The 15,764-nt window shown below is 39.8% G+C and overlaps 1 protein-coding gene across 1 annotated transcript; it reads right to left on the reverse strand.

Moving 5' to 3' along the window:
• Positions 1-176: 176 nt before the first annotated feature.
• On the reverse strand, positions 177-15,564 carry CMAS (cytidine monophosphate N-acetylneuraminic acid synthetase). The gene is made up of 9 exons (XM_032798329.2): positions 15,339-15,564; positions 12,978-13,120; positions 12,509-12,664; positions 8,940-9,073; positions 6,362-6,456; positions 5,384-5,540; positions 3,395-3,545; positions 1,504-2,860; positions 177-1,282 (listed from the first exon to the last, which is right to left on the reverse strand). Exons 1-8 carry the CDS (start codon positions 15,530-15,532, stop codon positions 2,682-2,684), a joined length of 1,209 nt encoding a protein of 402 aa, XP_032654220.1. The 5' UTR covers positions 15,533-15,564; the 3' UTR covers positions 177-1,282; positions 1,504-2,681.
• Positions 15,565-15,764: the final 200 nt, after the last annotated feature.

The following is a 15,764-nucleotide window of genomic DNA, read 5'->3' on the forward strand; positions in this document are numbered from 1 at the left end:
CCATATTAACTGAACAACAGTAAAAGGAGGTGATAGGCAATACATCCGTACTGAACTCCCCAAACCGACACCACTATCATTTAACATGTTGTTTGACAGTTATAATAAAAACTATTTACAGTTCAGATATGGCCTTCAGTTATATACATGCAGCTCATATTAAAAATTAGTGGGACTTTTTTTTTTTTTTTTTAGCATAATCTATGGTCAAATTTGACCCACTGATAAACAGATCAGAAACAGATTTGCATTTTTAAGTGCTGTTCTTGAAGAACTTCTTACATTTACAAATCCATGGAGGTATGAATACAATACCAAAGACATTTTTAAGGCAAATAAAACAAACAAAAAAAAAACCAACCCGCCCCCCAAAAAAGGAAACCAATTTATAAATCATCCATAAATTAACATGATATAAAAAAAGCCACGATTCATACCAATGGAGATAAAGATACCAACTATAGTTTTTCTAGCAATTACATTCATATACTGAAAATCTTAGGTGGTGACACATCTCTCCTTTCAGTGATCTGACACAAATATTCACAATGAGAAAGTGCAGCCTTTGGAGAAAGAAACAGAGTTTCTGCAACAAAACTGTCTAAAACATTCCAGTTACCTGCAAATTTAGCCTCCTGCTCAGAAAGCACTGGAAAACATGATTAAATTTTAAGCATGTAAGTAGTCCCAGTGAGATCAGCTTTACAATATAAGGCACAATCCCGAAATCAATAGAACTACTCACATGCTTAAAACTAAGCATGTATCTAAGTACTTTGCTGGTCCAAAGCCACAGTGCCAGATCTGCACGAGGTGAAAAGCATCGACCCCCAATAACATTCAACAGGAGTCAAGAGTGACCAATACCTTGCAGGAGGTGGTCAATACCAAATTGGATTAGGCCCAAATAGTGTAAAATGAGTAGACTTCACAGAAGGCATTATTTCATTGTCTAGTAGATTTTTAAAAAAAAAAAAAAAATTTTTTTGCGGTCACCCATCTGACATCATAAGCCATGTTAGTGGATTCAGCCAAAAGCAACAAAAAGTCTGTATTAAGCAACATACAACCTACCACACAAGATTTTTATGCCATTACAATAAAAGCTTTTTTAACTGGCATGCTGGGGAAACGGAAGGTGCTGATAAATTAAAAATGCTGGGTTTTGGTAGGGGTTTGGAGTGCAGAGGGATGGCTGCAGGACACGGGTTCAGAGAGGGAGTTTGGGTTCAGGAGGGGGCTTGGGGCTGGGGAGAGACTCGAGGTGCTGGATGGGGGGGGTCTTTGAGGGGGGAGGTTATGAGTGGGGGGACTGAGAGGCTCTGGATGGGAGGACTTTGTGGGGGGAGGGGATGAGCTGGGGGGACTGAGAGGTGCTGGATGGGGGGGGTCTTTGAGAGGGGAGAGGGTGAGCAGGGATGCTGAGGCACTGATCGGCGGGGGGGCGGGGGGGGGGGGGGGGGGGGGGGGCGGCCAGGGGGGGGGGGGGGGGGGGGGGGGGGCGCTCACCTCCAGCAGCTCCCCGTCCCTGATGCTCCTAGTGGAGGTACAACCAGACGGCTCTGCAAGCAGGCACGCTACCTCTGTCTGCAGGCGCTACCCCTCCCCCACCCTCCGCAACTCCTACTGGCCATGGTTCCTGGCCAATGGGCTGGGAGCTGCGCAGTCAACACTTGGTGAGGGGGGATGGAGGTTGTGTGCCTGCAGAGCCATCTGGCTGCACCTCCGCCAGCACAGCAGGGATGGGGAGCTGCTGATGGGGAGCTGCCGGAGGGGAGCGCCCTCCTCCTCCCCCATCCAGCACCATGAGCCCCTCCCACACCCCAACCCCCAGAGTATACCCCGCAACCTCTCCCACACCCCATCCCCCTGCTGGCTCTGCACCAACCACACTATACACCAGAATTTTAGTGCATATCAGTAATGCCGATTTATAGAGCTTGCTGGTTGGTGAAGTACTAGATAAAAGAGCTTTTACTGTATTAACTCATTTTACAGTATCTTAGGCACTATTTAATAGTATGAGAAAGCAGCAGTTATGATTTTGTAAATCACGGTTCTAATAAGCATGAGTTTGTGCATATGCTGGAAGAGATATGGCTGTAAGAAAATAAGCTCACTAGTAGCAGGTTAAGAACAAAACAAACCCCATGGGACTGATTTTCTATTGCCTTACACCTTGTGCAGTCACCAAAAGCTCACTCTAATGCTTAAACGACATTAGATCAGCCCCTTTCAGAATAGCAGCATTTTATACCCAGGTAGCAAAGACATGAAGAGATTTCCAACTACAAATTTCCTTCTCTTTCTTATTAACAAAATTCTAACTCATAAAGAAGATCTAGAGTTTTAAAATTACATCTCTTTCACCATTTAAGCCACTGATGTTTTGCATTTCACTCAGTTTGGACAGTCAGTATAGAACAGGTTTTAGTTTGTGGTTCTCAAGCTGTAACACAATGCTGCAATTTTGTCTCATGAAAACACACACAAAAACCTTTTCTTTATGCTTATATGTCTGAAAGCATTTATATTAATAATTATATTAAAATTAAATCAATATAGGGACCTGAACTTGTTGACAATACCCTTTTAACTCTGTGGATTTATCCTGGGGGAGGGAATTGGGTTTTTCCTCATTAGTTCTTCAGTTCATTTAGTTTTCTTTCCTAATGCAAAATTCACAAATTCACTGTTTTCATTAGCAGACATACGTATTCTGCAAACTCCTGAATGGCACCATGGCCACCATTACTTTTACAAATATAGCCGGCAGCCTTCTGAGCAGCGGCACACGCATCTGCAGGAACACCGCTCATGCCAGCTTCCCTCAAGCAGTCCACATCGGATTCTTCATATCCTATCAAAGGGGGAATTTAGATACATTAAAGTGAGATAAGTAAAGCATTTTCTCTTGAATGTGATGAATTGCAGCTTTGGTTAATAAATTAAAGAAATAATTTGTATTTTTACAGCATTTTTCACCTGAGGATCTCAAAAGCACTTCACAAACTGGAATCAAATCAATCCTTTCAAAACCTCAAGAGATGTAAAATTTACAGGTGGTGGCTACAAAACGATAAAAATATTAAGGGCCAGATCTTGCAGATACTTAAGACCATGCATAACTTTATACACAAGAATAATGCCTTTAAAGTATATGGAACTATTCAAGCACTCATTTAGCTTTACACAAGTATTTGGAGGACTGGGCCCTTAACTGTTAATTGAAAAATCCTTTGCACAGTAGAATCAGAGCTTTCAGCAATCTACTTATTAATCTTGCCTATTAAACTAAGGGCAAAGTGCTTTGAAGATAAGCCATGCTATGTATTATTTAACTGGACTTGTGTAGGTTGCATGAAGTTTCCATTATAAAAAAAAAGAAACTAACCTAAGTAAGCCACTTCTTTCCAGGATAAACTCATTTTATTTCTCCAGTCTTCTATAACTTGTCGTTTATGGGTCACACTGACTTTCACCTCACAATCCAATTTCAAAGCAGAAATCGCCTTTGAACACTCTTTTTCAGAGATTAGCCATACCTATTAAATCAAATCACATTAGAATAAACTCCATATACAGACACAAAGTGACTTTTGAAGGACCATAATGGAAATTGCTTTTAGAAAATCTCTGATAAAGGCACTAGCATTCCATAGCTGAAGTCTCTCTTTTGGACTCAAAGCAGAGCTGATTAGGATGCAAGAACACATTATTGACCTTGCATTTCTAGTCATTAAGGAAGAGTGATTTATCCATACGTAGGTTTCCTTCTAATTCACGAAACAGGAATTCTCATTTTTCTCTTTAAACACAACACATGCCAAGATTGTTAAATGAAATATTGAGATTGTCACAATACAACCGTGGTGTACTGGCTATCAAATGCCCCAAGGTCTCAACACCTAATCTAAACCACACTGGGCAATACAAATATCTTGATGAAGGTTTCCACAATATTTCTAGATGTACACGTGTATTCAAAATATCTTCCATGATTTCTCCATCTAGCAACATTCTTGTGATTTGCACTCAGGGTTCTGGAGTTTCAGCAAAATTCTAAAAGAAAGAGCTACATGACACTGCAAGTAAATGTTGGAAGTACACTTTGTATTTGAAAGCTAGGAACAAAGCACTTTGTAGGGTAAAACAAAAGTTAAAACCACTTATTTTTGTTAAAAAAAATAAGTATAGGCAAAATTCTCCTCTCCAGTCTGTGCTGCAAGTTGTCAGTGAATATTTTGCACTCATTTCATATTTAGTATCAATGGGAGTTGTGCACAGCGCAAGATACCATACGTTTGCAGTATACATGGAGGTGCAGAACAAAAAACTCACAGCCCCAGGGGTTTTATGATACCTTTAGACCCCCCAATTCCCAGTACTAAGGTACAGAAATGGGCTCAGACATACTTTGGCAGCTCAAGATAAGCAGTCTGTAGGCAACAGTGCTCCACAGAAACACCATAGCAGCAATTGCTAGGTCTCTGCCCCATCCCATCCCTACCTTTGTTGTGTTCTTGAGAGCTGCAGCGGGGGCCTTGTAAGACAGCATGCAGCTACCTTACTCAGTTCCTGCACTGGGAAGTTCTCCCTGACTGAATCAATCAGGCTGTACAGTAAATGTAAGTTTGACTTATAGGGCTGATCCTGCACCAATTTAAGATCTTATACTTGTGTAAGATCTTCACTGAGGTAAAATTTGGCTTTAATGATTAAGGAAAGCAACTTAAAACCATATGGTTTTGTTTTTTTCACTTATCTTGAACTCTTAGGACTTCTGAGATGAAAGATGGATGATCTTGGGGTTAAAAGCACTAGACCGGGACTCCAATGATCTGTGCTTAATTTCCTCTCTCTACCACAGTGCTTGTGTAACCTTGGGCAAGTCAGTTAATCTTGTATCAATTTCCCATCTATCTCTAGGGGATAACAGCGCTTCTGTATCTCAGAGGGCTTTTGTGATGACAAATTCATTAAGGTTCATGAGGAACTTAGATACTAAGGCGAGTAGGAGTCACACAACTACTGAGATAAAGAACTACTGCTCAGTGTGCGTGCCAGATCAGCAGCACATGCAACATGAGCAGTGCCAACACAATACCATCCAAGGTGGTGGGAAGGAATTTGTGACAACTAGAGCAAATGCCAACACAAGTATGAATGAGATCTAGAAATCTGTCATAACCACATAGAAACTAGAGATCCTATAGTAGCCACCATCTGAGTGTACTGAGCTGCTAAAATGGCTTAGTCAAAATTGTTCTCAGAAGCGCCCTGCCCTACCTCCATTTTAATTTTTAAAAGTTCACGGTGTAGAAGTTAAACAAGGAACAGAAAGTCTCACGATTCAAAAAAAAAAAAAAAAAAAGGTGCTTACCTCAACTCCTCTTTTCTTTAATAAGGAAATCCCATCAGCGCCTCTATCACCAGAGCTTATTTCTTTTTGATCTTCTGACAAACAACTGTGACCATTGGTGAGCCATCCATCAATGCTGCAAACCAGTAGCTTCATCTCTTTACCCAAATAGCCATATCTAGAGAAAAGCTATCATTTCAGGATGGAAGACTTCAGAATTACATTTAAAAAAAATTAAAATAAAAAGTAACCCATTCATGCAAAGCAAAGGATCTTGGTTTGTGATTCTTGGTTACTTTCACAAGAAAGACTCCCCAACACCTTTAATTTTCAAAATATACCCCAAAAGATAAATGCAGAACAAATGAATCTGTATTTCTCAAAACATGAAAAAACAAAACACTTAAAACTTACTAATAAATGCAGCTCTGTGGCGAAAGACAAGTTGCCCATGTTGTCCATTTTTATTTGTTTTTAAAAATAGCAATAGAGTTTTTTTATTTTCTTTAGAAAAGCGAGTTATGTTCTATAGCACTTGTTTTAATAAAGAAATGTGGGAAAACAGGTCACAGATACGACTAAAGTATTACCTGACCTTTACATTACAGTAGTGCCTGCGGTGCCCAATCCTAATGTAGCCCTACAAACACAGAATTAGGCATGGCGTCCGCGTGTAGGAGCTTAAGATCTTACACAGAGCCAGAGCGGACATACTAAAGAAGTGCTGTGTTAAGATTGGGTTTTTGAATCACCTACCCCCAGGCTGAAACCGCAGAACCGATCTCAACAGTCTTAAGAGATGGTACAGGGATGGGGAGAAAGATAGCTTAGGTCAAAGACATTTGAGCAATTGTTTCTTTAAACAACCAACACTGAAAAACACAGATTGATCAAAGTTTGGTCACACAAACACTTTAAAGCTGATATTCAAGATCAAGGGACAAAAATACATCACAATTATGATAAATAATACTGAACTTTCAAAGCCTTCCTTTTTACCTCAGCACTCTTTGCTCTGCAATAGGCCAATCGATATCTATGTCTATATCCACGCTGCATTCAGCACACATTTCATAGTAGATCACTTTTCCACCCTAAACAAAATTAGATTTCAGTGGTATTATTCCCCATACTTCATTATCCGTAGCTAACACAACAGCAACTTAAAGACAGAAGTGTGTAGCCTTCACGACTAAATGAAGAGGACTAAATATGTTTAACGGCATATACAGTAGTGACCAAATTACTAAGCTACGAAAAAATAAAAACACACATTTGTTACTATTACCTTCCATTTGCGCAGTGCTTTTCATCCTAGACTTTTACAAACTCATTTTTGTAAAGGACTTTATTACCCTTATTTTACAGCCAAGGAAACTGAGACACAAAGACTTTCATCACTAAACCCTACTGACTTCACTAGGTCATTTAGTGGGAAGAGAGACAATAGCACATTTAGCTCTGACTCAGTACAACTATTTACTGGCACGAAAGACTCTCTCTTATCTCAGGATTTCTGGGATCTCTTATACCATGATGGGCAAGTCACTTAGTCTTTTTGGGCCTCAGTTTCCCCAGCTGTAAAATGGAGTTCAGACTACTGATCTTTCAGAGAGTTGTTATGAGAAACACTTAATGTTTGTAAATCATTTTGACTTCCTCTGATGGAAGGCACTCTCTAGAAGTAGCAAGTTATTAATGTTAAGTGGAAAAAGTCACTGATTTTTCTGTTGCACAATTCAACACAAGGCTCTAAACAGCTTTTCAATTTCATGCAGAGTACATTTCCAGTTTAGTACTTAGGACCCATGCCCTGAGTAATAGCTGCTGTGGACAACTCTGATGGGCAGAATGGGGTGACTGCACCTTAGCATCAAAAAATCAAGATGAGAAAAAAATGGCCTGCCTTTCATTTTCAGCATCAGAAAGACCAGCTCTTAGTGGAAACCTCAGATAATACCAAAATGTTACTGTCTTAAGTCAATGCTGACAATAAGTAGGCTCAACTATCTCTTTAGTAAGAAGCCAAAGGCCTATTATGTTTAATTGCTTCCTCTGCAGCTAACATGATAATAGTACAACACTGATGAAGGTGGCTGCAAGACAAAAGTTATACAGCATGGTTAACATTCTCAGCTGGACAACTTTCTGTGAAAGTTACAGCTACTTCATAGGGGAGCCAGGTCTACGCTAGCCTTGGGGCTTTACTAATGTGTGTTAGGGTATGGCTACACTTTAAACTTCAAAGCGCTGCTGCGACAGCACTGCCGCGGCAGCGCTTTGAAGTACAAGTGTGGTCGCAGCGCCAGCGCTGGGAGAAAGCTCTTCCAGCGCTGCATGTACTTCACATCCTGATGGGGTTTAGCTTGCAGCACTGGGAGCCGCGCTCCCAGCGCTGCGGCACTGTTTACACTGGCGCTTTACAGCGCTGTATCTTGCAGCGCTCAGGGGGGTGTTTTTTTCACACCCCCGAGCGAGAAAGTTGCAGCACTGTAAAGTGCCAGTGTAGCCAAGGCCTTAGCCATGAGCTCCAAGGGTGTGGGAGTGCAGCACATCCCTTCCCTGATATATCACTTATGTTGCAGGCTACAGGAGAGTGGTGTATAGGAGTCAGATACCAGAGGGTGCAGAAGTGGTGTAACTATCCCACTTCAAAGGATCCCCCTAGCACAGGAGACTCATCTGCTTTCCGTTCCAAATGAAGCGGAACACAACTCAGGACTGAGTCCTGTAAGTTTTTAAGAAATATTCTGCACTTCTAAAACTCAAGCAGGGATGCTCAAACTGGGGATGGGAACCCCTCAGGGGGTCACGAGATTATTACATGGGGGAGGTCACAAGCTATCAACCTCCATCCCAAACCCTGCTTTGCCTCCAGCATTAATAATGGTGTTAAATATATAAAAAAGTGTTTTTAATTTATAAGGGGGTGACCACACTCAGAGGCTTGCTACGTGAAAGGGGTGACTAGTAAAAAAAAAAATAAAAAAAAAAAAAGCTTGAGAGCCACTGAACTAAAGGATTCCAAGCACTCTGCAAAAGTTAAGTCAATTAAGCCTCAACACCCTTGTGAGATAAGCATTATCCTCATTTTACAATGGGGAAACTGAGGTACAGAGAGATTAAGTACTTGCTAAAAGTCACAAGAAAGTTGGTAATATAGCCACAGCCCTCTTTATCTACATGCCACATTGGAGGCCTGATTCTAAAATCCTTACTTCAGAGGAATACTGTGAGGAATACTCAGCTGAATTAAGAGTCAGAATCGAATCCTGGAGTTCCAATGGGAATTCTAACACTACATTTTTATAGGCCTAAAGATATACATTCTTCATGCACAAATTCTTTCAGAAAGCTATGTTGTAAGAACTGTACCTACTAGTTTCAGAGGGTTAACAGTAGTTAAAGGTTACAACATAGCTGGCTTCAATAATTGCTGCCTGGCATCCATTTTTTCCCTTTAACACTCAACTTACTATAGCCAATTACATGCATCACAATTGCCAGCTCTGAGCTCCATAATGAAAGAGTACTAGAGATGTTACTCTAAAAAGCTCTGCAAAATAGAAGCACTAACTTGTAAGTAGTTTTTTTCAATCAAGTTCTTTTTAGCAAAGTAAAATGACCCATTTTCGTACAGTTCTCCATCCCAATCCTGACGCCGGGGCCGCTTTGCTGGATCCAGGTTTTGGGGCGTTGTCACTTTGTTAACTGTAAACAAAAGCATGACAAAATGAACAAATAAAAGCTTTTGTTCACTTTCTTGTTTAAATATCTTGCTGCTGGGAAATTAAGGGTACAACATAGTCATCAGCTTCTTTGATTCCTGTCTCAGAAAGGGTAGATACCTAAGAATCATTGAATTGTTGTCTATCTTGGTAACTTTGGATCCCAAAGCCTAGGAATGCCCTATATTTCTTGTACAGAAAATGGAAAGATTCCCATTCAAACTTGCAGAGAACACATCTAGCTCAGTCTTCAGACCAAAACCTGCCCCATGGCCCTGTTAAAGTGTTCCTGCCTTTGTGAAAGAAAAATAGCTCTTCTCCCATTCCTAGTACCTTGAATGGAAATTTTTTTTGTTTTTAGGGAAATTAAAAAAAAAATAAAAATAAAGTCATCTATATACCTTAAAAGAGTATTTTTTTCTTATATGTGTACTATACGCTCTCACGTCATGTTATTCCTTCTGTAGTAACTCCTTGCACCACGGGGTGGGGGAATGGGGCACAGTTTCAGGAGCACTCAGGACACTATCTTGGAAGGATGTTGAGTAATCTTGTCTCCCATTGAAGGCAATGAGAGTTGAGAGTGCTCAGCACAGTACAGGACTGGCATCTCAAAACAAAGATGGCACATTAGCTCTGAAAGCCTCAGAACATGTATTAAGCACACAAAACTGACTGTATGATACTTGTACACTAAATGACAGTATTATGCCTCTCGTACACTAAAAGCTACAACTAAATTTTCATTTTCAAAGCAATTTGGAAACGTCACTCGAGAGTTCCTGTTCTGATAAAGACGTTTCACTAATCATTTGTTTTATTCTAAATAGGGCTATCAATTAATAGTTAAATCATGTGATTAATTCAAAAAAAATTAATTGCTCTGTTACTAGAATACCAATTGAAATTTATTAAATATTTTTGGCTGTCTTCCTACATTTTCAAATATATCTATTTCAATTACAAGCACAGAATACAAAGTGTACAGTGCTCACTTTATATTATTTTATTATAAATTTTACAGTGCAGATATTTGTAAACAAAAGAAATAGTATTCTTCAACTCACCTTATATAAGTACTATAGTGTCATCTCTATTATGAAAGTGCAATTTACAAATGTAGTTTTTTTTGTTACATAACTGCACTCAAAACCAAAACAACATAAAACTTTACAGTCTACAAGTCCACTCTGTCTTTCTTCTTATTCAGCCAAATCACTAAGAGAAACAAGTTTGTTTACATTTATGGGAGATAATGGTGTCCACTTCTTAATTACAATGAACCTCAAAGTGAGAACAAGTGTTCGCATAGCACTGTTGTAGCTGGCATCACAAGATATTTACATGCGATCTGCACTAAAGATTTATATACCTCTTCATGCTTCAGCCACTGTTCCAGAGGACATGCTTCCATGCTGATGACGCTCGTCAAAAAAATAATGCATTAAATTTGTGACTGAACTCCTTGGGGGAAGAACAGTATGTCTCCTGCCCTGTTTTAGCCACATTCTGCCATATATTTCATGTTATATCAGTCTCGGATGATGACCCAGCATGTTGTTCATTTTAAGAACACTTTCACTGCAAATCTGACAAAAACGCAAAAAAGATATCAATGTGAAACTTCTAAAAATAGCTACAACACTCAACCCAAGATTTAAGAATCTGAAGTGCCTTCCAAAATCTGAGAGGGATGGGGTGTGGAATATGCCTTCAGAAGTCTTAAAGAGCAACACACTGATTCGGAAATTACAAAAACTAAACCACCAAAACAGAAAATCAACTTTCTACTGGTGGCATATGACTAAGATGATTAAAATGAACATGAGTCGGTTCGCACTGCTTTTGATCATTTTCAGGCAGAACTCATCATCAGCACGGATGCATGTCCTCTGGAATGGTGGTTGAAGCATCAAGGGACATATGAATCTTTAGCGCATCTGGCATGTAAATATCTTGCGACGCCAGCTACAACAGTGCCATGCAAACACCTGTTCTCACTTTGAGGTGACATTGTAAACAAGAAGCAGGCAGCGTTATCTTCTGCAACTGTAAACAAACTTGTCTGAGCGACTGGCTGAACAAGAAGGAGGACTGACTGGACTTGTAGGCTCTAAAGTTTTACATTGTTTTATTTTTGAACTTAGGTTTTTTTGTACATAACTCAAGTTCAAGTTTCATGACAAAAAGATTAAACTACAGTACTTTTACTGGGTGAATTGAAAAATACTATTCTTTTGTTTTTTACAGTGCAAATATTTATAATAAAAAATAAACATACAGTGAGCACTGTACACTTTGTATTCCGTGCTGTAATAGAAATCAATATATTTGAAAGTGTAGAAAACTGAAAAATATTTTTTAAATAAATGGTATTCTATTATTGTTAACAGCACAATTAATCGTGCAATTAATCTTTTAAACTGCTTGACGGCCCTAATTCTAAGAAGTCTTTACTTTTCATTTCAACTTATTTTCAACACGATGCTTTGTTTAGTTTACCACAAATAAAAAAAGTTGTGTTTTTTATATTCGTTCTCAGAGAGCAGTGCTTGGTCAACTGTAAAAACCACACCCAAAACATCCCAAATTATGACACTAGACAAGAATTAGAGTCCTTGGGTAATTTTTATGAAATGGACTTAGCGGTGTAAAAGGCACTGACTTGAACTCCTTGGAGAATGAAGCCTTCCATTTTATTTATGAAACTAGTAAAATATGGACAGCAGCAGTATAAGTATCGAAATATGCACTAATGTGTATCACCCTCAGATGCAGGACCTTCTTCTAAAAGTGAGATGTTAGTTCCATCTTAGTTCATTCAGTGGTTGGCCTTTCTGCTACAGCTGCATCTTCACCTAGAAAGATGGTGTGTTCTTATCTCATGTTAGCTAATATGTGGCAACTAAAAGAGGTAAAACTGCAGCGAAAACAAGGCAGTTTGTTGCTTTAATACAAGTTAGCATGTTAAGATAAAGACTATGGGGTAGCTTAGGGTTTCCCTTGTTTTGTCAACTAAGTCTTCTCTACAATTTTACCTCATGTTAATCATCACGTGTTAGCTAACATGAGATAAGAACCTACTTTTTCTCCTAGTGAAGATGCAAACCTTTGCTGTCAGATCGATATACAACATGTAATCCGTGGGGGGACATGAACTGAGGGCTTTTTGACAGAGTAATTTTATGTTTAAATCTGTTAGTGACGCTTGTACTTTGAGCTTCAGGTCATCTCTAAGAAATGAGTGAACATTAACAGCTACATTAAAACATCACTATTTAAAAAAGACAGAGCTATTTGGGTTTCTCCGATTATGAAATGTATGCCCCGATGCCACTTCTAAGTGTAGTGAACATAAAGCTTCCAATCTAGCATGCTTTATGAACCATAGTAATAATGAGAAACTTCAGAATATTACCTCCTTTTTTTATCTCACTCCATCTAAACAGATGCCGTCTCACAACGGAGAATACAGAATCATAGCCATCCTCTCGGATCATTTTTGACACTTTAATAAGATCACCAGGATGTAAACAGGGAGATGTTGCCTGAATATGTCCTATAATATCAATCTCTAAAGAATGAAAAAGTAAAATATATAATGAGAAACTTTGTATGAAATATTCATTAAATATAAATAATAAAATACTTCCACTTGACAATTAACATTATTTACACACACATACAATTTCAAAGAAATCCCATAAGCAGATACATAAGTTATATGGTTAAGTGATTCACATTAGCCATTAAAAAAAATTGTTGCTACAGTATTACTAATTAAGAAAAAATTATTAAAGACCCCTCCTTCTCACTGATTTCAATGGCAGAGAAGGGCATTCAGCACCTTGACGCATTGGGACTTAAATCAATAGCAACAAATATACCATTATGACAACGAAGAAACTCTTGGATGGTCTCCAAAGAAGAAGAAGTGTCTTTAGATACTTCAGCACTTCTGCGATGGACTTTTACACCAAATTTCTTTGCCACTTTCTCAATTTCATCATGGTCTGTGGAAACCCACACACTGTTGGCAAAGACACACCACATGAATGATTACAGAGAGAACACAAGAGAAGAATTAACACTAATCTCTAAGTGCACTGTATAACATTAATGGGCTGATTACTAGTCTTATTCATGACAGCAGAAATCTGGTCACCAAATGAGACAAATGTTTAAACTGGATGTCTGCAACCCATTTCTAAATTGTCAGTGGAGCAACTACAATCATGGGCGTTAAAGTCAATGCTGCATTTTAGTAGATGCCTCTTAAGAATGCACTTTGCAAGATCAACTCTTTGCTGGTTAAGCACTGATTGAATTAGACAGCCACACTAATTACAAGCCTACTCACTTTCACTGGCTCACATACAGCCACAAAAGTATTAGGCTAGGTTTTGAAGGACAAGGTCATCAAATTGAAGCCATCAAACTGTGATCACCTGTCACAGAATACCAAGAAATAGTTTGTGTCCATTTCTTTTAAAATGAAAAGTGAGGGTCAATTTTTATTCTTGATCTGAAGGCCGGCAACTGGTGTCCAAATGCTCACTAACCTACTAAGAATCATCACAACTTAATATTGTCTGCATCTGGAAAAAGAACTAATTCAAGTATTTTCTGTTAGTAAAACTACTGCTTTCAACAGCAGGATAAGAAACCAACCAACCAAGTTAAATTAGATTAAAATCCATTCTCCTGAAAAGCTGAGTGGTACTGTATTCTAACACTTTATGATGTCTGAGCTTCCATACCTGTAGGAAATAAATTATTTCAGAATGTTCTAATTTGTTTGACCCATTGTAACAGTCCATCCTGATGAATCAATGTTGAATTTGAAATAGCTGCATAGTTCAGAAGCTATGCTGATGTTAATACAATGACCATTCATATCTGTTTGCATGGATTCAGTTATAAATTAGCTTATTCTGTAACTACAGTAAAATAAATGCAATAGGTTCAATCCAACCCCAGAGTGACAGCTAATCAAATGACAGCCACAGAGATTCTGGCACAATAAGCCTCAACACCGGTACTACCGGTCTAGCAGGATTATCAGGAATGAGAAATATTTACAAAAGGAGGGATTGGGTCAATTGTGTGTACTGTAGCAGAATGCAGGCAAACACAGTGTGAAACCACTGCCATCAGAATCACAATTTAAAGAACCCCAAAATGTAACAAATGCAATAAAACTTGAGAGAAAAAAACACTTTGTTTCGTCCTAGGGATACTGACATCTTTCTCACTGTACTACACACAAGAACTGGTGCTCATCTTTTATAAATTTTTCCATCCAAAGATGGGATTCACCAGAATACATATATATATAAATAATGATGACGACAGCAGCTCCAGGTCATAAGTTACAACACTCACATGAGCCACTATGCAGCAGTGAATATTAGTTTCCAGGTCCATCCACGTGTTCTGGAATAAAAAATATCTCAAACTGAACAGTTTAAAAAAACGTACAGCCCTTTATATTAAACAAAGAGCTATTACTCTTGTACATACAACTCTACCCCGATATAACGCTGTCCTCGGGAGTCAAAAAATCTTACACCACATTATAGGTGAAACCATGTTATATCGAACTCTCTTTGATCCGCCTGAGTGCGCAGCCCCTCCCCCTGGGAGTGCTGCTTACTGCGTTATATCTGAATTCGTGTTATATTGGGTCACGTTATATCAGGGTAGACGTGTATTTACCTTTCCCATTCAAGTTATGTAAAAGGACCTAGAAAACGTATCCCATTTCTGTCTAACGGTTCTGTACCTCCTGTAGTTAAAAGATGAAATGGGCGTGTCTGTCCTGTTCATTAATGCAGCCAGCAAGAAGAAAATCAGCAGATTATTCCAGCCATGGCATATCTAGAATCTCCACATTAGACATAGGTTCAAATACAGACTAAGAGCCAAGGCTCAGGGTACTTCCTGGTCAGTGGGAGCTAACTCAGCTCCCTGGCACTCAGGTGCAGCAGATGGGACATGAGGTGCTGGCTTCATTTAACTTCGAAAATCAAAGTATGTTAATTAATGTACAGTAATTGTAACCATTCATATACTAATAACACAGAATTCGACCCTATAGTAATTGCAATAATTAATATTACGATATTAATCACGACGCTCAAAGTACATTATTTAATTAACCTAAAATCAAAACACATCGCTAATTAAAACCCCTCTGAGGGGATGGGGGGGGGGGGGCTGCAGTGGCGCTCCCCGCGCATGCGCACCTCTGGAATACGCCGGAGTCGATAGCGGCGCGCAGCACCCAGCCGATGAGCGGCAGCCCGGCCAGGGGCTTGATGTTCTTCAGCGGGATCCCCTTGCTCCCGCCGCGCGCCAGCACCAGCGCGGCCATGTGCGGGGGGCGCTGCTCGGCCTCGGCCGCCGGGACAGGACCAGCTGCAGCAGCGACGGAATCCATCTTCCTCTGCACGAGCTTCGCCCTCGGCCCCGCCTCCCTGGTGCCACGCGTCAGCCCCGCTCCCGGCGCGGCGCCTGGAGCATGGCGGGAAATGTAGTTCTGGGGCTGCAGCCTCCTGGAGGGGAGGGGCAATTAAGCCTTGCAGAGGATGAAGGTTGGGGGGTGGAGTGAAGCTCTGTGCGATATGAGGTTGATGCCCAGCACAGGGTGGAGTAGGAGAGGAGGGCGTGCC

Source organism: Chelonoidis abingdonii, chromosome 1 (assembly GCF_003597395.2).
Source record: "Chelonoidis abingdonii isolate Lonesome George chromosome 1, CheloAbing_2.0, whole genome shotgun sequence".
NCBI lineage: Eukaryota > Metazoa > Chordata > Testudines > Testudinidae > Chelonoidis > Chelonoidis abingdonii.